Source organism: Malurus melanocephalus, unplaced genomic scaffold, assembly GCF_030028575.1.
Source record: "Malurus melanocephalus ecotype Western Australia unplaced genomic scaffold, MMel_1.1 scaffold_208, whole genome shotgun sequence".
Taxonomy (NCBI): domain Eukaryota; kingdom Metazoa; phylum Chordata; class Aves; order Passeriformes; family Maluridae; genus Malurus; species Malurus melanocephalus.
In genome coordinates, this window is record NW_026623440.1 from 185,213 (window position 1) to 212,215 (window position 27,003).

Here is a 27,003-nt window from a genome sequence, read left to right on the forward strand (position 1 = left end):
AGACTTGTTATTCCAGACCCTTTCCCATTGGTCTGCTTCTGCCATACTTCCAATCGTTCTCTGGACTTACCTCATTGAGARGAATAGTTGTTTTCTTCTGGTTTTTCTCTTCTGTTTTGCTTCTTGCACTAGTATTTTATTTTTTATGGGATTTGAAAGGGAAGTAGGAATAACCAAGCTATCYGATAGTACTGTACATCATTCAGAAGATAAAAACCCCTGTAGTGTTACAGCTTTAAAACTGCTGCTACAATAATGCAGTAGGATTCCCTATTCATCTTGTCTCAGTGATTCTAAATAAGTTGCTCACTTCACAGAACTGAATTTGTCAAGTGTTAGGTAGGGTTTGCACATTTTCAGTGTACATAAATAGTATTTATCATGTGAAAAGAGCATATTTAAACTGTCAGTGAAGAAAATTCAGTTTTGAATACTTGGTTGTTTGTTTCTTCCAAATCTCAAGAGTAAAGATTTGCAGGCCATCATCTGTCCTCAGTTACACACCTGGAATGCTGCTGATTGCACCTACCTCCTGTGGTGTTCCTGGATTTGAGCTGAAGCTGTGATGCATTTAATTGTTCTGCAGTTGATRAATTTGTCATGTTTGATTTTACCTCCCTTGATTTTATACCACAGTCTGAAAAAAAAAAGCTATTCCATTGTTTTCATGTTATTAACTGAATATTATTTAAAATACACATATAGAGTTCATTCACTGAACAATTATGACAAYGAAGAATGACTTCAGCCCTGCATTTCCCTGTGTCTGAAGGCTGTTCTTCGCTCTGTTGTTCAGATAAGTGTGTTACATCTAATTTGCTCCAGAAGTGGGTGTCTGGGCAGTAATGCTGTAGTTTTTTTAGATGAAAGGACTTACCCATTCATTGTTGACCTTTTTTAAGATTATTCCTTGAGGTCTCATTGTTACATGAGAGAAGAAATTTCCCATGGTTGAAATAGAATATTTCTATGTGTTTGCTCGTTTTATCTTAGCTTAGAAAGCCAAGTGCAGTCAGTGTTTCCCTGAGCAGAGAGCACTGACACCTGGGATAACCTGGCTGCTGGCAAATCCCAGATAATGTGGTGCCGKGGCATCCATTGGCTGTGCTCCACAGGGACATTTCAGTGGCACTTTACAAATTCAGCTTGACTTCAGTGAGGTCTGTTACCTTCAGCCAAGAGAAAATCATGATTAGTTCTGYATAGAGCTACTCAGGAATCTCTTAATTTCCCTTCTCAGCACTCCCTGGAGCTTATTAGCCACAGCTCAGTGCCAGACCCCATCTACCTCTCCATTTGAGCAGCAGCGTGTCCAGGACAGTAATTTAGACAGCTGGGAAGAATGGCACAGAGAGCCTGAGGGGTTCTGCAGGAGTCAGCTCACCCTGGCAGGGCTGGAGTGAATGAGCAGTGTTTGAACTGAGGCTGATTCAGGATAGAACTATCAGATTATCTCTGTGTCCTGCTCTCCTCAGCCTTCCTGGTATTAGGAGCATAATGCTGATACACCTGAGTTGCCCCTGCAGGATTCAGAGGGCTTATTAGCTCAGACCCTTGCTATTTGAAAATAGATAGGCTGTTCCAGGCTTGAGCTTGCCCACGGATGTCATGCTCCTAAGGGATGAGTCTAAATTGTGTCTGTACAATGTGCCTGTATCCACTGCCTGGGGAGTCACARGATATGGTCTGTGAACCTGGTAAAGTACTGAGAGCTGGGAATGTATTTGCAGTGAGATCTTTGCAAATGTCATCAGATGCTTCAAACAAAATGTTCCATTTTTCACTTACAGAATTGCTCCCTTCTTAAACTAAAATATAATATTGTTTTATTATACACAAGAATTTAGTTTTCAGAGACAAGAGGGTGTTGGAATGATAKGGAAACAGAAAGATAAAATGGGATGAATTGTTTGAAGAGAAAGGCAGCTTCAAGAATRTTAAAAATGTGATTCATAGATTAGTATTAAATGATCACCTTCTATAGGTGAAWTGTCTGCTCAAAGACCTTATAGTGCTTGTGGGTGAATGTTCTGTGCGAGAGAAGATGTTAATATGTAGCTAAGTCCTTTAACAATAGTCTGAATTATTAGGAATAATTCTGGATTTCTGCCAAGAACTTAAAAGCTGAATATGAACACAGGAGATTGTTTTGAACAGTGTTCAAGAGAGAATTCTGTTACTGCTGTTAGATGTGCTTTTGTTTGCGGCAGTAGGAATATCATGCCTTTGTTACAGTGTCCTCTGATGCTTATGTTTTTCTTCTGCTTATTTAGCTACACTTTCTATAAATTTCAAATGTTCTTCATAAATTCATACAGGGAAAATGGTGGCAATAAGGTGTCTGCTGGGACTCAGTACGATTGAGTCTGCAGTGATTCAAGATGTCACTGAAATGCTTTCTAATTGTCTTTGCTTTKATTTACCAGGGGTTTGGCTCTTAATAAATGGTACCTTGATCTTAGCACAGATATTTTAATCGTAGGAGAATCAGCATCTTATTTTTAATCCCAACACATAGAAATGAGCTTCTTACAAGTAGAAAGACAGACTTYTGTCTTGTGATGCAGTGTTTGTATTGACAGGAAAGCCCATCRTGATGAGAAGCTTTTTGTAGGATCATGTGGAAATGATTGAGTTTGCAGTCCTAGATGTGCAAAATGATAAATGGTCACAAATAAATGGGGTTTTTTTCATTGAAATTTCCTAGTGGAACATATTGATCTTAAACCTCAGTGGTTGTGTGGGTTTTTTTCTGGTTTTGAAATAAATATCCAGAATCTCCCTACACAGATTATTCTTGGTGARCATGTTTTTATTGACCTTGAAATGTCTTCCTGGAATGTGTTCCTTTTTAGTTTGTTTTTTATGGAAGCTTAGCGAGAATTTTCARAGAGTTAGCTTTCTTCTTTTGGCATTCAGTTGCAGTTTTTATAATGAATGTCTTAAAGTATCAGCATCTTCCAAAATATGCTCCTGATGGTTACTTTCTCTTGCAGTGTTGAAGGTAAAGATAGCAGCTTGCTACAGTGTTTAGTCATTTGGGATCACTCCATCCACTTTCCTCGGTGTGTAGCCATCTGTGTAATACTGTTCATACTGTGCAATTCTATAGTCCTTTAGCCAGATTTTCATTAACTGTCTTTCTACAAAGTCCTCTCCATCCTGYCTTTTCCATGCAGAGGAAATTGCTGTTTGTGAACTAGGGCAGAAATTCTTCTGCACCTTTTCCTTATTCACAGGGTTGATGAACTGCAGTGTTTATATTCACAAGAGCAACTTGGTGTCTAGGGGAGAGCCTTAAATGATTCTAAATCTGAAACATGATATCTAATCTCACAGATTAGAGTTCATGAATTAACATAGGAATAAAAATAAAAGCATTTCAGTGCAACTGCAGTGCTATTGGAATGACTTGTGTGCGATTGGTTTACAGAAATACAGGTGTAATAATTGGTTGATATTGGGGAAAAATACAAGTAGTCCCTTAAAGTTGTTTTCATCATCTCCCTTCAGCTGGGTGACTTACTGTGATCTTCAGGTGGCCTTTTCCTTGATATTTGTCTTGTAGGTTCAGGTACTACAAAAAGAACTTGCAGCATCCACTTCTGAAGATACTCATCCATACAAAGAGGAGCTGGAAACAGCCTTAGARCAATGTTTTTATTGTTTATATGGTTTCCCCAGCAAAAAAAGCAAAGCAAGGTACCTAGAAGAACATTCAGTACAGCAGGTAAGTTATGTATTATTCAGTATCAGTGGGATATYCTGAAGTGATGAAAGATGCACACTTGTTTTCTTCTAATGCACTTTTATATATTTTAGAGAAAGATTACTTTTATTGCCTTGTAAATTTATGTATTTTACACATTGTAGAGAATAAATTCAAAGTTTTAGTATTTTTTAAATTATAAATATAACAAGTCAAATACTTTAAATTAAATGCTAGTGTAGTCTTAACCACATAGTCTGTCGTCTTGAAAATATTGAGAAATTGATTTTATTACGTTATCACTTTCCTGTTTTCAGCTGAGAAGAAGTGCAAGGTTGAGGAAAATTTAGAGAGGAAAAATCAGCTTGAGAGAAGAAAACTTTAGCAGCCAGCCTTGCAGTTTATGAAAGTGAAAATATCACTATTAAAAATTTGCAAGTACATTATATTATCACTTATGTTTACATTTCTGATGGTAAATACCTGGTAGGTGTTTAGGAGMGATGTGAAGTTCAGTTAAATTGGGGAGAAGAGCAACTACAGAATGCCTCTGGCAGAGGGCTGTAATATTTAGGGAGGGAGGGAAAAAAACAGGTTGTCAATACGGTGCCCTGCCTTGAAATAGCAGTGATTTTGTTCAAAAACCTCAGATTATTTTTGCAATTTCAAATGCAAATGATGATAGAATTATCAATCAAAACTTTTCATACCAGCAAAATTATTGTCTGGCTCTGTTGCACAAGCCTTTTAAAATACACAAATACTCTTACATTATTCTTCATTGAATATTCAGGAATTTTGTATGTTAAACATACCTCTTAGAGGGTGAAGCTAATGAGAAAAAAGGGTCTAAATAAGAAAAAGGGAAGTATAAGGAGATTACGCTTTGCAAATTCCCTGTTTCTCAATGCAGAGCAAAATTTACTGTAAGGGTAAGGTGAACAATAAAAGGAGAATATGTTAGTCTTGCAGAAGAGAACTGTAAATTTTGTTGGGTATTTTTACTGCTTTGAAGAGAAAATGAGGAATAAATTCTGGAGTAACTTTCTATAGAGAGTTTGAAGATTTTTGAGTCTCAGAATTTTGCCTGATTTCCATTTCATTTACTCTTCTTACTTGACTCTAAAATGAAAGGTACAGAGTTCTTCCCCATATYTTACCCATGATCTCAGTGTCACTCAGCATGTTTAAAATGGATTCCTGCTTATAAACAACTTTTCTGAGTGACTCTTCTAAGCAAATATTTTGACTTTAGTGACATACACTAAGTTACAGCAGTGCCTTAGTCTGTTTAATTAGTGAGCAGTATACTGTATTTGTGAGCACCATAAATTAATAGCACCTTTAGCTCTGTTCTTGGGAGGTTTAGTTTGGCTTCTACTAGAGTAATGTGTATATTCTTAGGAACTAGAAAGATGTAGAAAACCATCATTAGTAGATTTGAATTTTGGAATTTGACATTCTTTTTTTCCCCTCTCATCTACCTCCCTCTTCAGGTTGATCTAACATGGGAAGATGCTTTGTTCATGTTTGAGTATTTTAAGCCTAAAACTCTTCCAGAATTTGATAGTTACAAAACCAGTACCGTGTCTGCTGATCTGGCCAACCTTCTGAAGAAAACTGCTACAATTGTTCCTCGAACAGACAAACCTATGCTAAGCCTGGAGACTGTATCTGCCTATATTGAAGGAACATGCAGCAAGGTATGATGAATTGTTTTTTAAAAAATTTAATTGAGTGGAGTAAAAATTGTTGCTCTTTTTATGTTGACTTTGAGGTTTTTAGTGGAAGGATTTATTCCATGACATTGGGTTTCCTTGGATAATTGCATTTAAATATAATGAGAATGATACCACCAAAGCTTTTCATCTTGGAGTGGTAAAATATAGTYGCCAGGAATTGTTCATTCGTGTTTGTAAGTGCTCTGTATATCTCTGAAATGCTTTCAATATCTTCATTTTTAAAACCTTCATTCTTTGATGCAAAGGCTGCTTCCACTACAAGGAAGAAGCAGCACATTTAATATGAATCTTTTATTTAATATGAACCTTTACCTTTGGCTTTTTTATTTTCAGGCACCATCTCTCCCRGAGGGTGCAGACTATTCTCCACCAGTGGTGACTGAGTTGTATTATCTTCTGGCAGACTATCATTTCAAGAACAAAGAACAGTCTAAGGCCATTAAATTTTACATGCACGACATTTGTATTTGTCCAAACAGGTCAGTATCTTTGAATCCTGCTGCACATCCTTCATTCTTCTCACTTCTTTCAGTACTGAAGAGCAAACAACTGGTTTTAGGAGTGAAAAAAAAAAAAACCCTGAACGAGGAAAACTCCCAGCTGCAATCCATTATTATGAGTCTGTTGTATAATTAAGGGAATCTCTAAAACAACCCAACAAAGAAAACCCAACAAAGAAAACAAAAACCAAAATGTAGGGTTAAATATTTGATTGCTTTGAAATTAAAATTAAAAATGAAAGATGGGGGAAACTAATTTAAAATAAAGAATAACTGTGAAGAGTGAACTGTTTGCACAATTTTGATCTTTGCTTTGGCATGCTCATTCATGATAAGGAGTGAAAAATGTTACCATTTAATAGCATAGCTATAGCACAAATAATATCCTTTAGTGGATTAACTTTTTAGTCTGACCTCTTTGTAAAAGTGTTGATTTTGCTGTTAGAGAACTACACAGACAATACAAGTGAAGTATTTAAGTGATAGTTAAAAAAACCTTCTTGTTTCTTGGTAATTTGGAACTCACTGAAATACCATCAAAATTAAGCTCTCTCATCTTAAAAATAAAGCATTTTCTGAATATCAATCTTCTAAATTAAATTAAATAACYTTTAAATTTACTGATTAAATATAGAGTTTGCATATTAGGTGTTATCATTTTAATTCTCCTTGAAGTTGATAGATCAGGGTCAGTGACAAAAACCCTAATTTGATAGATTGGAGACAAGAAAATTGTTTCTAAATCCAGTCACGTAACAGAGACAAAAGGGAAGGTGAAGGCACAGAGCAATTTTAGATGTGAAATCTTCAGAGGAAATAGCTGTAGTTTAATGTTATTGCATCTTCTAGTCTGGGACTTGTGACTAGCAAATGGCTACAATTTTTGTGTGGAGCCTGATAAAGAAATTATCAATACCACCCCCTCCCATTTTTGTGTAGATTTGCTATTCTAAAATTTAAATTCATAAATAAATGAATGCAATGCATTTTTACTTTAATGTGTGACATTCAGGAGATGATGTCCTTATGTGATAGTGTTTTTACCCCAGTCAAATTAGATGGTACTTGTCTTTACTACAATTCCTGTTCCATTCCCCTTAGGAATCTGACTATTGAGGTCACTTGACCTAGAAATGGGTTTTCAGTTGGAATCAGAAGAAATWGCAAGCAAAAATCTGAGAACATTATGGGGTTTTTTTGGTGTTAAAATAATGGTAAAMTTGAAAAACCCAGAGCAGCTGAACCCTGGTGTTAATGTGAGATTGTGGCCCATGGAAAGCACCCTTCAGACTGTGTTGTCAATAAACACAAGGCTGGACCCTGACCAGTCCCTCAGTCAGAAATTACAGTTTCAGGTCATCAGAATTTTTCCACTTGAATGCATGTATGATTTTATAATTTTTATGTTAGAAAATGATCATGATTATTCACTGTTGAGTCCAACAATACAAGGAGTCATAATGTCTCTGCTGGCCTACAGAATAAGGGGTGACAATGCCTGGACAGGGCAGTGTGATTACTGAGAAAAAAACAGAGGGAGTGCTGCCATTAGAAATATAGATATACTGGTTTGCTTGGCAAATAAATCTTGATTTTTCAGCTGCTTTCATGGATAACAGTTACTGGGAGCACTGCTTTATCAGGAAACCCCTTTAATAAAATCAGTATGATTTACACTGTGCAGCTTGTGTTCTACTCTGAGGGGAGGAGGAAGCACAGAAATCTGTTTTGAGGGAGTGTGATGAAAGGAGGAAAAAGTTGTAGATAGAACAAGAAGAATCCTGTCTATGCCTTCARTGGAATGTTCAGGGGGCAGTTTGTTCATTGTTACATTCTTTGCCTGCATAGGTTTGACTCCTGGGCTGGGATGGCTCTGGCTCGAGCGAGTCGCATTCAGGACAAGCTGAACTCCAATGAACTGAAGAGCGATGGCCCAATCTGGAAGCACTCTACYCCTGTCCTGAACTGCTTCAAACGAGCCCTGGAGATTGACAGCTCCAACCTGTCCTTGTGGATCGAATATGGCACCATTTCCTATGCCCTACATTCCTTTGCATCCCGACAGCTTAAGCAGTGGAAATCGGAACTTCCCCCTGAAGTTGTGCAGCAGGTGGGATCTAACAGAGACAGTATGAAATTTCAAATATTTACAATGATCTTTTCAAACACTGTAAATTTTTTAATTAAGTACATGCTATATTGCACATATGAGACTGTATGGTTACTTAGTAATATTGGAAATTCCAGTAATCATGTAAGCTGGTGGTGTCAAGCAGCATTTGAAGGTGGGTTTTTTCCTTTCTTTTTCCTGTGTAAAATTAGTTTGAGCCTAATCTTTGAATTATCTTTTGAAGGTGACACAAAATTATTGTAACCTTCTGGAAAGGGGAATTATATTTATCTTTCCTTTCAGTAAATGTCACACAATGTTTCCACTAAAAGGTGAAATGTATACCTATTTAAATAGTGAAGAGATCAGGAATTACTCTGATATCTGTGTTCACATGTCATCTCTTGTATCTAAATACATCCTCCCCTTTTTCTATGTTTTTGAGCCATTTACTTAAAAGATCAAAGCGAGAAGATTGGTAGAATTTCCATTGAAAACATTGTTATGAATTCATTAGGTCATTTTGCGTAAGGAAGGTGAAAAAGTTAGCTKATTATGAAGTGTATTGCTAAACCAAAATGAGCATTCTGACAGTGATAAGAGTTGCTTGGGAAAATGTTTTATCTGTCTTTTTGGACCAGTGAACTCTGTTTYTGATTTAACTATTCTGGCTTCCAAATATTACATAGTGTCAGCTAGAAGCAGAATGAACAAAAGGCAGTGCTGCTCCTCCACTGTAATTTGTAGAACTTTCAGTGTTTGAAGACCAGAGATCAGTGCTGGGAACACCCTTTGCATGCAGAAGCATTTACAGTGAGATGGTGAATCTTGCATCTGAGCTGCCTCCAGCACTGCATTAACACYGCATTTCCCACAGGCACTTTCTTGTCTGAGAGGAAAGATTATATCAGCCTGCATATTAAAAGACAACAAATGGTTTATTAAATAGTATRTTTAAATGACAGTTAACAATTGGGTTTTGTTTTGGAGGGTTATTTCATGCAACAGCTCCAAAATTAACTCCTCAGAAAATTAAGTTGCTACGTTTTATGTATTTGAGCTCTTTGAGAAGTTTGGTCTTGTGGCCTCTTGGCTATGAGGGATTTGTTGAAGAATTCCAGGGATAATGCTGGAGTTACTTCAAAWTATCAGATGAAAGGAGCAATACAGAGCAGCCATCTGAAGTAGAGGATTAAATGAGAATGTTTATTTAGGACTACTTAAGTCTTCTTTTTTTTCAAATGAATATATTAAAAATGCATAATTTAGTAAGAAAAGCTTTATTGTAATAAAAGATAAATTGAAACAATTTCATCTCACTTCAAGAGATATCTCTATTCAGGAATGTGTTTCTCATACATAAAAACCTTAYTATTCTCTTCTTCTTACAAAATGTTTAGAAAAGGAAAAGTTATGTTTTAGTTCTTGGTTATAGCCACACAGCTTAAATTTATAAACTTCTTTTTCAAAGAGAGAAAATTACATTAATGCATCTTTTGACCTAGTTTTTTTACATGAATTTATTGGCATTTAACTTTAATTTATGCTGCTGGTTTTAATTTTTTTTTGGCAGGGTGGGGTGGGGAGAGTATTCAGCTCAAAATTAGATACATTGCAAGMAAGATGAAATACTTTTCTTCACAAACGAGAGTGGCCCATAGTGGCTCTAGCAGATTTCAGATGCAGAACAAAGCAAATAATTTTTTCCTTTGAAGAGTTAAGATAATTACAGCTGCAAAAAGTGGTCGAATTTCTGTAGACATGAATATTGGGTTGTTATCTTTCAGATTTAGATTTATATTCATATTCTTACACTTSTGCCTTTTCTGGTTGTTTGTGTCAGCAGTTACTGGAGTGAACAAAAACCCATCCATAAACACACTTTGTGGGTTGTTGGRATGTATTTGGTCACTTGGGATGTATTTAATCACTTCTATGTCTTTTAGGTYGAAAGTGTTTTAAGGGATGTACCTTGTTGATGCGCTTTCATATAGGCAGCAGTGTATTTGTAGAGTTTTCCATGTGAGCAGCATTGAATTGGTGTGTTCTTGCTCTCCCCCTTGGCTGGGTGGCAGATGGAGGAGCGCAGGGACAGCATGCTGGAGACAGCCAAGGTGTGTTTCACATCAGCATCACGCTGTGAGGGYGACGGGGACGAGGAGGAGTGGCTGATCCACTACATGCTGGGCAAGATCGCTGAGAAGCAGAAGCAGCCTCCTGTTGTCTACCTGCTGCACTACAAACAGGCAGGGCATTACCTGCATGAGGAGGCTGCTCGCTACCCAAAGAAGATTCACTACCATAATCCACCAGAACTTGCCATGGAAGCGTTGGAGGTAAAAGAAAGTTACATTTGTAGGGTTGAAACCTTGTTCTTACAGATTGTTTGGCAGATSTGGATAGTGCTCTACATCAGGAAACGTTTGCAAGACAGATTTGGAGAGTAAAATGGAGCCTGTTATTCAGATTGGTTTTGTTTTAAAGGCAGTTTAGACAGGCCATTTCCACCTCTGAACTTTGCTAAACACAGTTTTTATGAAAATCAGACATTTGTAGGATTCACAAGCACCTCGTACGTGTGGAAGCACAAATTCATGCATGAGGTGGGGCCTTCGTTTTCACTGTGTTGTCTGGTAAAAGCAGTGGATCTAGAACATACTCAGTTGTGACTTGCTTGCAAGGAGACCAGCTCTGCTTTCTTCATTGTATTCCATAGATTGTGGTTATAAAATTTGTAGTRTTCAGGTCTTGTAATTTCAAAGCAACTTTGCAGGGAAAGTCCTGTTCAGGCAGATGTCTTAACTAACTCCTGCAGATTCTATAGAGAAAAGACTATTTGTAATAGATTACAGAGCTACAAATTCTTTACTGACCAAATGGACTCTGGTGTTTTTTAGGTATATTTTCGACTTCATGCTTCTATTTTGAAACTTGTGGGGAAACCAGACTCTGGAATAGAGGCAGAGATACTGGTTAGTTTYATGAAAGAAGCTTCTGAGGGACCCTTTGCCAGGGGCGAGGAGAAGAACACCCCAAAAGTTGCAGAAAAGTGAGTGCTAGTTTCCAGGAGTATCCTGTGAATGTATGTTTATAAACTATTGAAGCTGAATAAAATATAAACTAAACAAAGTGAATGAAATTTATTCTGATGTTTGCAGTTTTCAGGTATCATGAGTAAGATTACATGCTACTCTGAGATCTCAATAATTGTCACAGAGGAAATGGGAAAGGAAGAAAACAGAACAATTTTGATATTTTCATCCATTTTGAAGCCACTGTTTTTTATTTATTGATAAATTTGATTTTTTAGATCAACTATTAAAAATGCAAAAGAAAATTACCTTTGTTTATAGGATGAAATATTTTAGTCCTCATAATTTGTCTCATTAACAGCTATAAACTAAGCAGTGGTTTACTAATGAGCCATGACAAGGGAAGGATGTAACTGGTACTAAAAACCTATCATTTAGTATTTCTTAGTGAGATTTGATTGCTCTATTGTAAATGCTGTAAGAACATGTAGTCTGCTTTATTTTCTTTGTAAATGTTCTSACTATATAAACACTTCCCATATTTTCTTGCCCTCGCAGAGAAAAAGCTTGCATGATAGATGAAGACTCTCACTCCTCAGCTGGAACAGTACCAGGCCCAGGGACTTCCCTCCCCTCCTCCTCCGGTCCAGGTCTGACATCCCCACCTTACACAGCCACTCCAGTTGACCACGATTACGTCAAATGTAAAAAACCCCGTCAGCAGGCAACGCCGGACGGTACAGTCGCTGTTCTCAATACTGCCAGCGCAGGGAGTGCTCTGATCATGGGGGGTTTGAGCAGCAGTCATCAAACTGCTCAAGGAGGGTGAGGGGTCTGTGGTAACACGGGCAATATTGAAGTTCATTATCTTTATAAAGTCAGTGCTTTAAATAGAATCGATGTACAATCAGAGTTTAAATACAAATTCAAGAGTTGTCACCTGCCACCGTTGAAACCTGTCACTTAGTCAAAACAGTAATGTTGGTAGGRGGAGTATGAACTCACTGAATTTTCAGTGATTTCTTTTCTTCAGAGCTCATTAGGAAAGATGTGGATTCAGTTTTTGGAAGATGGACATTGTATCAGCCTGTGTGAAATGACCAGGTGAAAATTTAAATTGGTTGAAAATAGACAAATTGGTAAAAAGAYAACACAAGCCAGTATTATAATTTTTTGAAGGAGGCAGGTGGCAACTATTTTGAATATATTGTGATTCAGCACGAAGTGATTTGCATGACAGTCCAGTAGATTTCATCTTTTAATTTTYCTTTATCATTTACAATGACTGGTTAGCAGCTCATCTTTGTAGAATATAAAGTGATAGAATAAATAATTGGCTCATGAATGCAGAAGTGGGGTGGCATCATAGTGCTAATGAAGATTTTGCAATTGCATATATAATAGAAATTAGTTTACYATTTAAGTAACCTGACTTAATGATTTGGCTAGGAATTTGATAGTGATTCTACTCTTCTGGCCATTTGTTTATCCATCTCAATCTATGAGTATCAGCACTCAAGGAGTAAAATATCAGAATATTTTGCTTAGTGTTGGTAGAATGTGCCAGGCCCCACAGAAATGCTCTGCTTGATATGAATTTATTTCTGGAGGGTGGGCTGCTTCCTATTGTCATTTTCTGAAGAATGGTAATGTGTAAATAACTTYGTTGACATAGTTCTGAAACAAATGTTCATATGYCTGAAATTTTTGCAGGGTGAATTTWTTCCTTTTTCTCAACAAATAATTCTTGGTGTAACTGACAGAACTTCCTTTATCTCTTTCATTATATTGAACAGGGAAATGTTCATTTTATTATTGCTTGCATTTCACTTGGGAGTAATTCATTAGACTGCTTTGAGATCATTTCTAGTGTGGAGGTGTCAACGGGTTATGTAGTGATCAGACTCTTTTATTAGCTTTTTGATGTCTTGACACAACAACATAGAAGGCAGCAAATATTTAAACATTTCCTAAGTAATATTCCCTGTGAGAAGCAGTTCTGCCTAAGACTACATCTGCTTAGGTCCTGAAGACTGTCTAAATGCTCCCAGGAGAGACATAAGTTAGATAAATATTCCAGTGTGTGCCGTTAGTACCTTCTCTCCAAGTAAGACATTRTGGGCTGTGGCAGCCGATGGCCCAGTGGGAGCGGAGGTGGCTGCTGAGCAAAGCCTGAAGGTGCAAGTGCAGGAACATCTGCCTCTGCCAGGGCTGAAGAAGCAGTTCCTGGATCTGCAAGCTGAGCCTAGCTGGGACTGAGCTTTGTGCTGTCAAAGCAATTCCAAATGTCAGCTGCTGGAAGAAGCGGAGTTTGGGTGATCTTCAGGAAGGCTGTGTGTAACCATGACAAGGAGAATTGCAGAGTACTGCATCATTCAGAATGTTTTGTAAGTTGCTGGCACAACTAAACCCTGGRTACAGCATATTGAAGAACCCCAGGAAACTGAAATATTTGCCTTGGGGCTGTTACAGATGGAAGAGCTAACAGGCTGAGCTAACAGGCTCAGAAGTCTTCTACTTTTATATTATTGCATATACTGTGCTCTTCTGCATGCATTTGCATTTTACTTGTATTAAAATACATACTTCTGAAGTAAAATGCTCTTGACATCTTACACATAATCACATCACYGAAGAAAGCTGGTGCCAGCATTTCTATTGTACCATACCTAAAAATAGCAAGAAAATACCTATCATTTGACTACTCTTTAGATTATTTTTTAACCCTTCTGACAGAAATGCAACTGTCCATATTGTTGTTCATGAACGAATAAGTTGACCTAAATTCAGCCTACATATTTATTCTTTCTGAGGCCTGACAATACTCTTATTTACTCTTGTATTGGTATTGTTGATCATATATGGCATAAGTAAAGTAAGGGTATTGTACAGTTTTACACACTTCTTTTCATGTATTGCTACAGGCAAGATGCTATTTGGGATCATTACTGACCTTTGAGACCTTTTTTGACCATTTTAGTGTTCTGATCTTCAAGAAAACATGGCCTGTGAGGAAAAAGAGAAGGAATTGGGATGTTTTATCTATGAAGACTCAGGGGAGACATGGTAACAGAGTAACCTAAATAGTGTTGAAAGCTGTACAAAGAGAGGCAAAACCCCAGGATGTCCATGTTCACGGAAGACAGAACACATGATGTTACACTTAAATTGCATTTTCATTCTGAACATTAGAAAACAGCRTTAGAGTAGTTTTAGCAAATACTGRTTTTGTATAACCCTGCAACATTTTAGCACTGGAAGTCATYAAAATGTGGGARTGCAGCTGTCTGCCAGGCATGATGGAGATGTAATTTATCCTGATGGACAAAGGAATGGACTAGATGAACACTTGCAGATCCTTCTGAACTCTACTTTTTCTATTAATTTTGTGGGTTTTGTGGGTTTGGGTTTTGGTGGGGTTGTTGGTTTGTTTTTTTAACAAGATATCAARCAACGTGCCTTCTAGAGCAGCAAATTATCTCATTASAAGCTGGAGAAAATTGCTGTGCAGYTGGACGTCTTTTCTTGAAAATATTGGGACTGATCTTCAAACAAAAAATCTGTAGATAGGTGAAATTGTGAGGGCAGACTTTTTTTGAATACTTTAAATGTATCATTATAGTTCTGTAGCTCTCTAGCACATTTTGCTAGTGGAAGATGGTGACTGGGATATGCAGAAATCACTGTTAAAATTGAGAGCATTGAAGGGCTTTAATATCCAATGAATGTTGGTGATACAAGTTTTAGATCATGTGTTTAATGAAAATGGGAGAAAGGAACCAATAAATCCAGCATGTAAAATAACGAGACTTCTTTTTCCTCATGGCAGCTGCCAGCMTATCTCCTTCAAGGAGGCAAAAGTATTGCTGAGTGGCAGCTGTTACTTGCTGGCTGACTCGCTGCTGTCATGTGTGTGAAATGGGCAGCTTCCYTTCTCTTTTCTTGTCCTTCCATTCAGCAACATCTTTTCTTTCCTTCTGTTAATCCTGTCTTTCCTGTCATCACCCCTGCCTATTCTGTTTTATAACCCTGCAAACTGAAAACGTGCATTTGAAGTCTGAAGCCTAGGTTCACACTCTCATTTTCCAAAAGTAAAACAGGAAACAGGAAAACCAGGAACTTACCAGGCACCCAGACTATCATTACCTGTGGTGTTTTTGTATTAACATAGCTAAATGGTCAGTGTTATATAGCAAAACAGATATGCTCTCTGTCCTCCTCTATGCATGCTGGATCTATGTAGGCAGTAAAGACCAATTGCAGTAAAARCAATAAAGTTAGTTAGGAAAGCAGAAAAAGTATTAATTTTTTTTTAAAATCTGAATAAGGGATCTGTTTCCCAAAAAGTAGACTGGGACATTGTTTAGGAGGTCTTATTTACTGTAATATGCCTTTGTTGTGTTGATACTCAATTCCATATTACTGTGGTGGTATGCAGATGATGTATCCATTGCTATTGCAGTGTTAAAATGTTGTATTGTTTAAGTCTTCATCCATGTCATGTAGTATGTTTTGTGTAATTAGACTTAATTGTCCTTTTTTGTGTTTGTCTTTGCCTGATTGCTTTTGCAACCAATATTGCCCGTGCTGCCTCTAACCTTTACACAAATCTCTGTTCCCCAGGCATTCTCTTCCTGCTTTTACCTGTCACGGCTTGCTTTTAATAATTGGCAGAACCTGCATGATAAACTCACTGGGAAAGGCTCCTTGCTTCGTGCTGTGGGAGAAGTCTCACTTCATAGTTTGTCGGTCTGTAATTCTGCAAATGTTATAAAGATGCACAGTTTTTGTAAATGGGGTTCTCAACAGCCTGATGAGACAAAGGTGATYTCTGAGGAATTTCTTGCACCATGTTGTCATTCATGCTAAATTAAATCAGCTTCTGGGATGGAGTGGATGTTTCTGTATGTAAAAAGTGCATCCACATCRCATTTTTGAAGATTAAAATCTTGCCTTTCAAAATTCTCTGTATTCAGCAGTTAAAAATGAAATCTTTGTGTCTGCAGTACATGCCCTGTTCTGGCACGTGGTGCTGGATGTTCATGGGGACTGCATACTGGACTACATGAATAATGAATCACACCCAGTTTATTGCAGTGTGCTCCATTTTTACCTTTCCCCAATTTAACCTCTCTCTGATTAGTACAAGTGTCACACTGAGATGTAGTGTGAGATTATGTAAAAAGCATTTGTCCAAATAAATGGGACATTGGTGAGATATTCTGTAGCTCTGCTCTTGAAGACAGAACAGCCATATAGGACTGTAAGTTATGGAAACACATTCGGTGTTCAGTGCAGCCAGACAAAACATAGACTCTCATCTTTGACTCATGTTAAAAGAGAACTCCCTTTAAACTGCTGTACTCAAATTAACCTACTCCCATGCAAATCTCTKCAATTCCTTTGTTTTTAATAATGTGCAAGTGCCTTTCGATGCAGAGCTGAATGTTGTCTTCTGTTATGGGTGGAATCTGTTTTCAGAATGAGAATTCTGTGATACATCATGTTTCTGACTGCAGACCAGTAAAGAAAAATGTTCATATGTTCAAGTGAAGAGAGGAGAGATGGTGCCAGGCAGGACAAAGAGAGTCTKTACCTTCCCTGCCTATGAACAACCTACCTTTATTGCATGAGACAAGATTTTTTTTTTTAGTTATATATAGTTGCTTATTCATCAGCTCTGAGCTGTTCAGCAAGATTTTTCTTTTCTGCAACTTGAGCTAGCATATGTATAGAGCTCTTTAGARAAGCTTTCTGTGCCACTCATTTCTTGACTCGTAGCTGATTGTTTATCGTGATTTTTGTAATAACTGGACATACATTTTCCTTCGGATGTTTAAGACAGAAAAAGATATTATTCAGAAGTGAGTTGTACCCTCTTGGTTTTCTGAGCCTGTTACTCCTGCATGCAGATGTTTCAGAGGTCTTCTYCCTCTTCCTTTTGACTTCCAGAGARGTTTCAAAAGAGGGGTCACTGAGCTGCATAGTAATTAATTGTCAAAGGCAAAGCACCTCATTCACGTTGGCACCATGAAGCTGTGCTTCAGCTCCCCTGAGAATAAATTATGTAAGTTTGTACCACAGCTGGTACCTGGTTATCACACTTGGCAGTGAGAGCTCTGTCACTGGGTTGTCTGCCTGCTAGTTCAGGTCATTTACACTGTGACACATCACTCTCTTGTCCCTCTTCCAGTGCTGGATGGGCACAGTGTAGGTGACAAGGCTTATRCATGGTCCACAGGGCTCATGTGCCAAGGATGTTGGCCTGCTGCAGTACTGAGCCCTGTTTTTCCTGATGCATTTTAAAATTAAACAGTCACTTGGGCTTTCCAAAGTTTAACATCAGRACTTTGTCCTGATGATGGGTTGGCATGCAGGTGCTGTGCCCAAATGCTGAGGGAACAGTGACAGTGACATGCTCAGGGCTGCTTCTGGTATAGAGGAATAGTGRGGAGTAGGGATTTTTGGAGTCAACCCAGTAAACATATTTCATTCAGGATAAGCTTAATGTTAAAATGCTCTTAAGCATCAAATTAAGGCAAACGTACTTCAGATATTTGTTCCAACAACTGTGACAGATGTGTTTCAGTAGTGATAGTGATTTAACCATCCATGTGACTGACAGGACCTCACTGTGATACAATAAAGCTCTTGGTAGTAYATGTAAGTTCTTTCTTCCTAATGACATCGTTCTGATAATAATTAGTGKTTTTTTAATAATACCTTGGAAACTTAACAAGATTCTTCCTTTTGACCTTTTACATCTTCTGTCCAGAGCTGCTCTTTTTCACCCGTTGACAGAGTGGGTGATGTAATCTGACATGTATTTGTAATGAAATGTCACAAGTTGAGTACATTATGAGGAATCAGGTTAAAAAAATTGCTTTCAAGTGCCATTTTCTGAATCTTTAAACATGAAATACTTAACTTTACATCAAATGGAGTTTTCAGCTTGTCAGATGGTTTGAAATCTTCTTAAAACTTAGGAATTATGCAATGAAGTAACAAAACAAAATATAATAATACCAAGGAGAGATATCTACTGTCACATCATATTTTTCATAGGGATATTGTTACAGTTACTTATGCACAATTTAGTAGAACTTTCTCCCTAGTCTCTTCATTTCCGCTACAGATAATAATTTTGGGACATTAATACCCAGCTGTATTTTTATCTTAGCTTTTGAAGTAATAGGAAACTTTACAGGAAGGGACCTCAAAAGAATATTTAGTCCTTGATTTACCAATTTCTTACAACAAGGGACCATGCTAGCTTTTTTGAAAAGCTTGCCTCATTGCTGTTGCTGGGTGGGGAAACTAAGAAAATAGGTAAACAAAATATTAAACCCAGTAATTTTTTAACTCCTAAATTACACTGAGTTGCATTGAATTATCTTTAATTARAGCAGAATTTTTTTTAAAAGCACTGATGTTCTCCATGGATTTGCATAATTCAAAAGGGCAGGTGTTGATARCAGTTGGGAATTTGGAATTCATTCTCATGCCTCACAGACCTCAGTCTTTGGCATGTAGGKTGGGTAACACTGATGACTGTCTCAACTACAGTCAGCTCTGAGCAGATGAAGGAAAAGCTTTATGGAGAGCAAATATAAAAATATATGCTTTGTGTCCATCTAGCATTTACATATATATATATACACACATGCACACATATATATACTTATATATATATATATACTTATATATATATATATACATACACACACACACACACACACACACACACACATATATATAAAAGCTATCTTTTTGAACTAGGCTAGAAGAGAATAGTATTTTCACGTCTAAAAAATATCCCATTTTCTTTTCTGTTTAGAAAACCAGAGTTAGGATATGAATTGGTACAGTTGGCAGAAGTTTTGCATTACATACAGCAGTGTTTAGGTATTACCAGAGCTTTTTATTATATTAAGGAACGTCTTGGTTAACCTAACCAAGCTATGGTTAGGCTATTTGTCTGCCAGTCTTCTAAAGCCTATGGTGATTCTATAGGTTCACTATTCTATTTTCTAACTGTATTTAGCAGTTAAGACAGAGATGAGAGGAAAAAAAGTCAGTTTTCTTATGCAATTAAAACCTGTTGCCTTTTGCACTGTACTTAATGAATGTGARCAGCAATTATTGTATTTTTATTTTGGTTAATCATATGTATTTGGAAATTCTCCYTCATCTTTTTGAAGATAAATAGGTCCAATTCTCCTGGTAATTTTCACATGTCATCTCATTAATCTCTCATTTTTTATCCTCTCCTCTTAATTAATTTTCCTTATTTCAGTGTCTTTTTTAAAATATGGGTCCCAAATACAGGCACCATAATTAAGTTTAATTTTCATTAGTGCTCAGTAGAACAGGAAGACTCTTACATATTTTTTCTGTGAAGTTACTGATTGCACATTCAAGAGTGCTGCTTTGCTGAAGTGTGTTTAGAGTAGCCTGACATTTTGGCCAGTCCTGTTTTGAGAATCACATATGTGCTCACAGGCACATATGAATGTGTGTGCTGGGATCCACTCACACATTTTCTACTTCTGATCATSTTATCTTTTAGTTCCTTATAGAAGGATTTATTTATTTATTTGTGTTCAAATAATTCTGTGGAAAATGAAGGCTGGCTGGCTCACAGCTTTGACCTTTCATCCTTTGTAAAGATAAGTACTACACTTYGTTTTATATTCCCTGGGACATTACCCATCCTCTGTGATTTCTGAGAAATTAATTCTAATAACTGGTGGCTGCTGCTAATTTCTGGAATACTCCAGGGTTTTCCATCTGGCTCACTTAGTTTGAAAGCATCTGCTRCATTCAAGAAATATCTAATACAATAGGAACTTGTCTCAATAGTCATCTTCCTTTGGTTTCCTGTGATAAGGGAGCCCAGTGTTAATATCATTATTTTTTAAATATAGTTAATRTGTTGAAAGAAAAGAAGAATGAACATCCTTACCTAGACCCACACTCATTTAAGCAGAAATTTAAAATTAAAATAGCTAGCTAATTGTAAGAAGGTATTTACATTTGCTCCCTTAAGGAAAAGCTCATGCATACATTTGAAATTTAATGTGTTGAATCATTGTCTATCTTTGCATGATGAAAAATTATTGTAATTTCCTAGTGAACTGATCTCACCCTTGCATATTGGTCTGGCACTTCTTGATTTACATTCTAATGCTTCATCTGTCATAACCCACACATCAGAACTGACCTGCAGGCTTGTGGCAACATTTGGAAATTTGCAATTTTTCTTTTCTTCCCTAGATGACTAATTCATCTTCTTTGCCACAGATACAGAAACTTCTAAAAAATATCAAGGGAGCTACTGTAAATGGTTTTCCTGATGTCAACTGGGAGTTCAATAGTATTGATTTGTACCACAGAAAGTTATTAAAGCTTTATAAATGAGTCATTTAAAGCTTGACTGACCTCTCTTCAGAATCCTTCTYTTCCCATTCTTTATAATTATATTCTTTCTGTATAAAACTTGTCATCATTAACCAACTGTATAGCTTCCAATTAGGAAGCAAATACTGTTCCCCCATTCTTTTTCAAGATACAGTTTTATTAAGATCTGTTCACTGAAAGGGAAGGTTTTCTTTGTGTGGTAGTGAAAGGCCTACAGAGTGCATCAAATYTGGTTTAAATTCATTGGAATCCTAATAAGCAGAACCCAATCTGCAAGCTGAAGGTTTACAGAGGGATTTATCTTGATAAAATAAATTCMTCGGAGGCCCTTAGCTCTCTCCTGAACAAGTGCAATTCAGATGGAACAGAAGAAATCTAATTAAATTATCCGCTCATCTCAAAGCAAGGACTTTTGCTTTGTTAATTTTCTTTCTTGATCTTATCAATAAAATTAATGAATCAGAATGCAGTGGAACTATCTAGACAATGGGTGTAMCCCCCTCCTGGTTMTGCCATTTCTGTATAGAATCATAGRATGRTTTGGGTTGGAATGGACCTTTAGAGATCATCTAGTCCCTCACCCCTGCAATAAGCAGGGACATCTCTWAYTAGATCACAGAATCAAGTATCAGTATCTTAAGAAGAAATTGAAAATGATTCTTATGGACTCCAGATTTAAAGGAAAATGCCTGTATTGGAATTTTATATTGAGCACTGCATTAGTTTGGCACAATATTATGGAAGAATGCCAGTTTCCCATCTCAGTGGGAATGTGTGTGCCTCTTTCTGTCAGAGAGACTAAGCTGTGTACTTTAGTCATGCAGGGTTGCCTCTGATAACCCTTGATGTAGAAGAGCTTGGGTTATATCTGGCAGGTTTCAGACATGGGTGGGAGGTTTTCACTTGCSTGTTCTGAGGTGTGTTTTATCCCCCATGATGAAGTCACAATGCCTGTTCCTGTGCAGATGAACAACTTCGTTGTGACTGTACTGTAGTCAGCAGCCACGGCTGCACTCTGTAAAGTCACTTCTCCTATTCCTCTSTCTACTGCCTTGAAGTCCAGGAGCTTTCCTGTCTGTGTTGGGCCTAATTCTTTGATGTGTTGTTTATTTGCCTTATCAAGTCACCTTTCAGAACATTTGTTGAATAGCATCTTACACCTGCAGGATAGCTGGCAYCAGAGATCCTTCCTGTAAGTCTTTGCCCTCTAATTGTACTGATTTTTCTCTCCTTCATGAGTAATTTTTACCYGTATTGTTCTTGGTTTTCTCTTATCAGTTGAACTTTGCTTGTGTCAGAATCAAAATTACAGTGGGTGCTTTTCAAAGCAAATGGTACAGTAAACCTGGGAAATTTTCCAGGGCCATACTAGCTGAAATATTGTTTTGCCAGTCTAACTGCTCTTGAAAGTTGAGGATTACTGCTTTTGAATCAAATTCCAGGGTTATATTCTAGGAAGAAATGTGATGAGAATTAAATACCTTTTATTGGTGGTGGTTAAGGGTCGTGCATTGCAGTTTTAGGTTTGCAGAGTGGCTATGGTTTTGTGTTGCTGTTACCAAGAGACAAGTAACAGCTTGAAGAGTATGAAGTGGTGCATTCCTTCTTTATCTCTTTTGCAGAGAGGAGTCAGGATAGCACTGGAGTAGTGCTGTCTGACTCCAGTTCCACACAGGATATGTTTAATGAGCCTGCCAGTTCTCAAGACAGCCTGAAGAAGACTTACACAGAGAAGAGGATTTCTACTACCTGTGCTGACCCACTGATGCTCAGYAAAGAGACCCTGGGATCTACAGAGGAGAAGGGTATGCCTGATTTAATAGATAAAGTCAGCTGGAACAGTCTCATTAAAATGTTTCTCCTGGCTTGCACAAGCAGTGAAATATGCTGCACTGTGACTAAGAATTTTAACTAGGTATTATTGCTGCCTCTATGTGTATAGCTTAACTTTGGAACTGTGCCTCACTTATGTGGCCACCAACCCAATTTATTCTATCTGTTAAATCTTACAGAGAAAAGAATAAACTCTGGTGTCCCTTTGATTGCCTTGCCTTCTTTTAGGTTGTTATTTACTTTTTCTTCAGTGTTTCAAATCTCTTAATAATTTAAGGAATATTTACTTGAATACAGTCTCAAACAAGACTTTTTGTTTTCCCAGGAATAGATGCCCTTTTTGTTCTGTCCCAGTAGCAGCTTAATATTCAGTACAAAGAGCATAAGTAGTAGAATTAGATGTTTTATTCCATTGTATACTTCATTTCAGTGAAGAACTAGAATTGCTGTCTACCAGATTTTTCCATCTATAATAATCCTAAGTGTTCTGTATTCCACTGGAAAATTTGTTTCAAAATCCATTAGCCAGAATTTCCCTTTGCCTGATGTTTGTTCAGTTGGATGTGGCAGTAGATAAAGAGGCTGGACTTCAACAGGGAAAGACAAACAAAACCAAAGTCTAAATTTTGCCCACCTGTCCAGGCTGTGGTTCTTTGYGGGATGTTAAATCTTTTGGCCCCTTCACACTTTTCTCAATTTCAGATATCCAGAAACCAAGCTATGTGGATGGTCCTGAATCTCTTCCCTGATCTCGCTAGGARCAAGTTCCAAGCAGTCATCTTTTGTTTGCACTTGGATTACCTTGGTTTCTTATTTTTAAAAATATTTCACTTCAGTCTTGCCTAAGCTGGAGAAGCCTGTGGTGGTGTTTGCATTAACATGCTGAAATAGATGCCAATTCCTAATTTTGTAAAATAGTACTTCTATAATCACAAAATCCAGTAGTCTTTTTCAGGCTTGTGGTGAGTTGTTATTGTCATCACTTGTCTGTCAGAAAAATCATCAAATGCATTCTTRAATTACTGGTGTTTATTAGAACAGATGTTATTTTCCATAAAGCTACCAGTATAGTAAAATTATAATGGATACAGACATCAGGCAAGCAAATTTTGAAAAATTTGAGTTCTGTAATACATGTTTGACTCAAAATTTCAGCCTTATCAGGGAAAAAGTTATGGAGCAGCTTTATATTTGAGGATGAAGTAGATTTTAGTGTATGTCTACACTTTCTGCTGGGAGATAAGATCTAATGTAAGAGGCTCTTTATCCTAGCAAAGACAAAGACATGGTAAACTTCCATGACTAAAAATCAAAGCTAAAGAAATTAATCTGCATGTAGCACATGTRTTTCCAGCAATAATGACTAGCTAGCAGGAAATGTGGAAGCTCCCTCTGTAATAGATGCTTGCTGAAGTAAGATTTGGTATCCTTCAACAAAAGATGGGTCAAATGAATGATGAGTTACCAGGTTAATTGCAAAAATATTTATGTGGGACTGTAGGCCCTACATTATGCAGAAGATCAGGTGAGCTGCTGCTGCTCATTCTGTCTAAGCCTGTATTGTGTTCTGGAGTTGTGTTCTTCTAGGCAGACTGTTAAGAATAATACATTTCACTTGGCAGGGTGGCTTTAATTTTTTGTTCCTTCTTTTCTTTGCATTAGAATTTTAMTGAATTTACTCTTTTATTTTGTGTTTTTTCCCTCCTCCTCCTCAATCTTCCAAGAGTGTGTAAAATCCTGCACTGTGTAAGGTGTGCTGAATTCATACTACTGCTCAGGATAAAACCCAAGTGAAGACAGTGGAGATTGTCACTGTGTGGTTCTCTCAATGACTTGCAGATTACTTATTCAATGAACATCAGGAATAGCCATAACTTTTTTTCAGTATTTCTGTCCATGCTTTATTGAAGAAAAGGATTACCTTTTGTCATATTTTATTTCTGTCATTTTGTGTATGTCATTTGCCATTTGGAAATGGCAATTTCATTGTCACTTTTCTCTTACTGTTCCAGGTGCAGGAAAGTCAGAAGAGCTTTTGGAGAGCTCAGAATCTTACAATCTTGCTGAGCCTACGGTCCAAAAACTTGTGGTGGATCTTCAGTCTGCTTCTGGCAATCCCATCAAAGCTGCCATCCCCCCTCCCTCACAGTGGGACTGCAAAAAGAAAGCTGAGCCTTGTGGAGACGATGCATCTGAATTTCCTCACGGTCTTCCCGCAGACCTGGAGGAGCAGCGGAAGTTCCTGACGGAGCAGTGCATTTCCTCCTTCTGCCTGTGCCTCAGCCGCTTCCCCCAGCACTACAAGAGCCTCTACAGGCTGGCCTACCTCTACACCTACAGCAAAACCCACAAGGTGAGCACTGAGCTGCCACAGCAGCAAACAAATTGTGTTGCCATTGGGAGCAATTCAGAACTCTCAGTCTTAAATTATGGTAGATAAGCTTGTTCAATGCAGTTGGGAATCAAACTACCCTTTGGGAAGTCTTCAGCTCCTAGATTGTATGACTTGTGTGTGAGGTCAGTTAAGGAGAAAATTTCTTTTTTTATTACTGAACTAAGTAATTTTCTGTCATTCAGCAGAGAATTACATTTTAGATTTGTCACATAAATTAAGATGTTCTCATAAAAATGACAGCAATTATTTATTTTACTGAATRAGTGCACTGAAAAGTGATTTGGAAGCAGAAATTAATCAGTATTGTGTAAACACATCATATAACAAAGATAAACTTTCTGGGTATCCTGGGTCTTTGTTAGTAAAATGTATAGGAATAGTACATTGAAATTATCAGAGTTATGTTACTAATTGTCATAATCAAGGTTTGAACTCACAGATTTTATATTTGGAAGTCTTGTATTAGACTGTCATATGCTGCTCTGCATGGCTTCCTGAATTTTCTTCCCCACCAGTACTGAAGCTTATGTGAATAACAGGGAAGGGAAACAAATTGTACTCCTGGCCTCGTAGTAAAAAACGTGGCACCAGTGTCACTGCTAAGTGAGCACAAGCATGTCTTACCACCCTACTGCAAGGTGATGAATATTCCATTTGTCTGTAGAGTGATTATCCAGAAAAACACTACCCTTTTTTATAGAGAGCTTGTTTTGAAAACAGTCTTATGCTGTTTTTGTGTAACAGTTGTTAATTTTTCCATGGAGCTAATCATGAATAGGAGCCATAGATTCCTGCAATCTGTCATTACTGTTGCTGACATGATTTTGTATCAACATTCAACGAAAAAAGCTGCCTGTTTTCAATTTATTGGTTCAAATGGCATGTCCTTGCCTGAGGAACTACTTGTAAAATATTTTCTTCTATTATTTTTCCCTGATGAAGCCTTYTCTTTTGCTTTTTATATCTCTCTCCTTATATAAATATCAACTCAGTGATGGATTTCTATGTGAAATACACATTGTTGCCTAAATCTGTTTCCTCTTGGAACTCAGAAAAACTGAATCCTGGTTGGTTGAGCCTAGTTGTTACCATGCTGGCTTTGACAAACATTTTTGGGGTTTACTGCCTTTTTTTATTACTTGTCTGCATAACAAACAGCCACTGGACACTGCAAACTCCCAAAAACTTTTCTTATTGATGTATGTATACTACATATTTTCACATGGGTTTTACATTTTCTTTGTTTAATGACTCATCCAGGTTCTTCTCATTCAGGTAGAGCAATGTCAAATGTCTGTGTTTTAATGGCAGACTAGTATGTCTTTAGTGGGAGTTATACTCCTGCACAAACTTAAAACACAAAATGGATCTATGCATTTTCAGCAATAACTGGAGTAAGAATTATGCTTACCTATACTTATTATAAGCCTGATTTTARAAAATGAGATAAATTACATCAGGTTGTGTTGTTGGCAGGGCAGAGTGGTAAATTCTAGAAAATTGAAATTAATTTTTAAATGCATATAACCATCTTGGAAAATTCAGCATTTACGTACCAACGCCAGGAATTTGCATGAAGAATTTAGACTGATGGCCAAAATTCATGGTTGGCTGGGAAAGGAGAGGATTGGCAGGTCTCCACAGTGCATAGAAAAACAAGTTTTCCATATGCAATCTGTTTTCTTCCATTTTACAGTTTTCCTGGTTTTGCTGTTTTGACATTAGTAAAGATATTTTGTTGAGTGCTTTTTAAAGTATCTTTTCAAAATCTTTGAACATTTTGTTGGTGCAAGCCCCTACATGTTCTGTTAGGTCTTTTTGCCTCTGCAAAATCCAGCTTAATATTTGGAGTCTATTTTTCTTTGTTTTAGTGTGTTATCAGAGCAAATTTACACACAGCTCTTTTTATTTGGAATAAAAGTTCAGGCAAATAAGAATGAATTTTCAGAAGTTACTTCACTGYCAGTTTGTGCAGTAGTTTTAGTTTCCCATTAACCTTGTCTTGAAGTAAAGTCTTCATCCTTTGTGATTTTTACCTCCAAAATGAATGTTGGCACCGTTTGGAAAGAGAAGTTAGGACTTGGCAAGACACTGTCAGTGTAACTTTGTGAAAAGTATTTGCCTTATGGTCCTTACGGATCAGTATGTGGAAYTGGTTTGATAATCTGCAACCAGCAGGTTGTCAGGAAATCAAAACACTTACTTACATGCTTTTTTTAATCTCAAAATAAAAAGTGCTCTGTAAATTCTGGAAGAATCTGC

At 37.2% G+C, this 27,003-nt stretch overlaps 1 protein-coding gene across 2 annotated transcripts in view; it reads left to right on the forward strand.

The window, feature by feature from the left end:
• Positions 1–27,003, forward strand: part of CABIN1 (calcineurin binding protein 1) — a 104,562-nt gene that overhangs the window by 15,675 nt on the left and 61,884 nt on the right. For both annotated transcript variants that reach the window (XM_057373879.1, XM_057373880.1), the window contains exons 20-28: positions 3,569–3,730; positions 5,206–5,412; positions 5,785–5,930; positions 7,800–8,061; positions 10,137–10,397; positions 10,959–11,110; positions 11,652–11,830; positions 22,136–22,318; positions 24,359–24,699. In XM_057373879.1, coding sequence (XP_057229862.1) covers positions 3,569–3,730; positions 5,206–5,412; positions 5,785–5,930; positions 7,800–8,061; positions 10,137–10,397; positions 10,959–11,110; positions 11,652–11,830; positions 22,136–22,318; positions 24,359–24,699 — 1,893 coding nt within the window. The remainder of the gene's footprint in view (positions 1–3,568; positions 3,731–5,205; positions 5,413–5,784; positions 5,931–7,799; positions 8,062–10,136; positions 10,398–10,958; positions 11,111–11,651; positions 11,831–22,135; positions 22,319–24,358; positions 24,700–27,003) is intronic.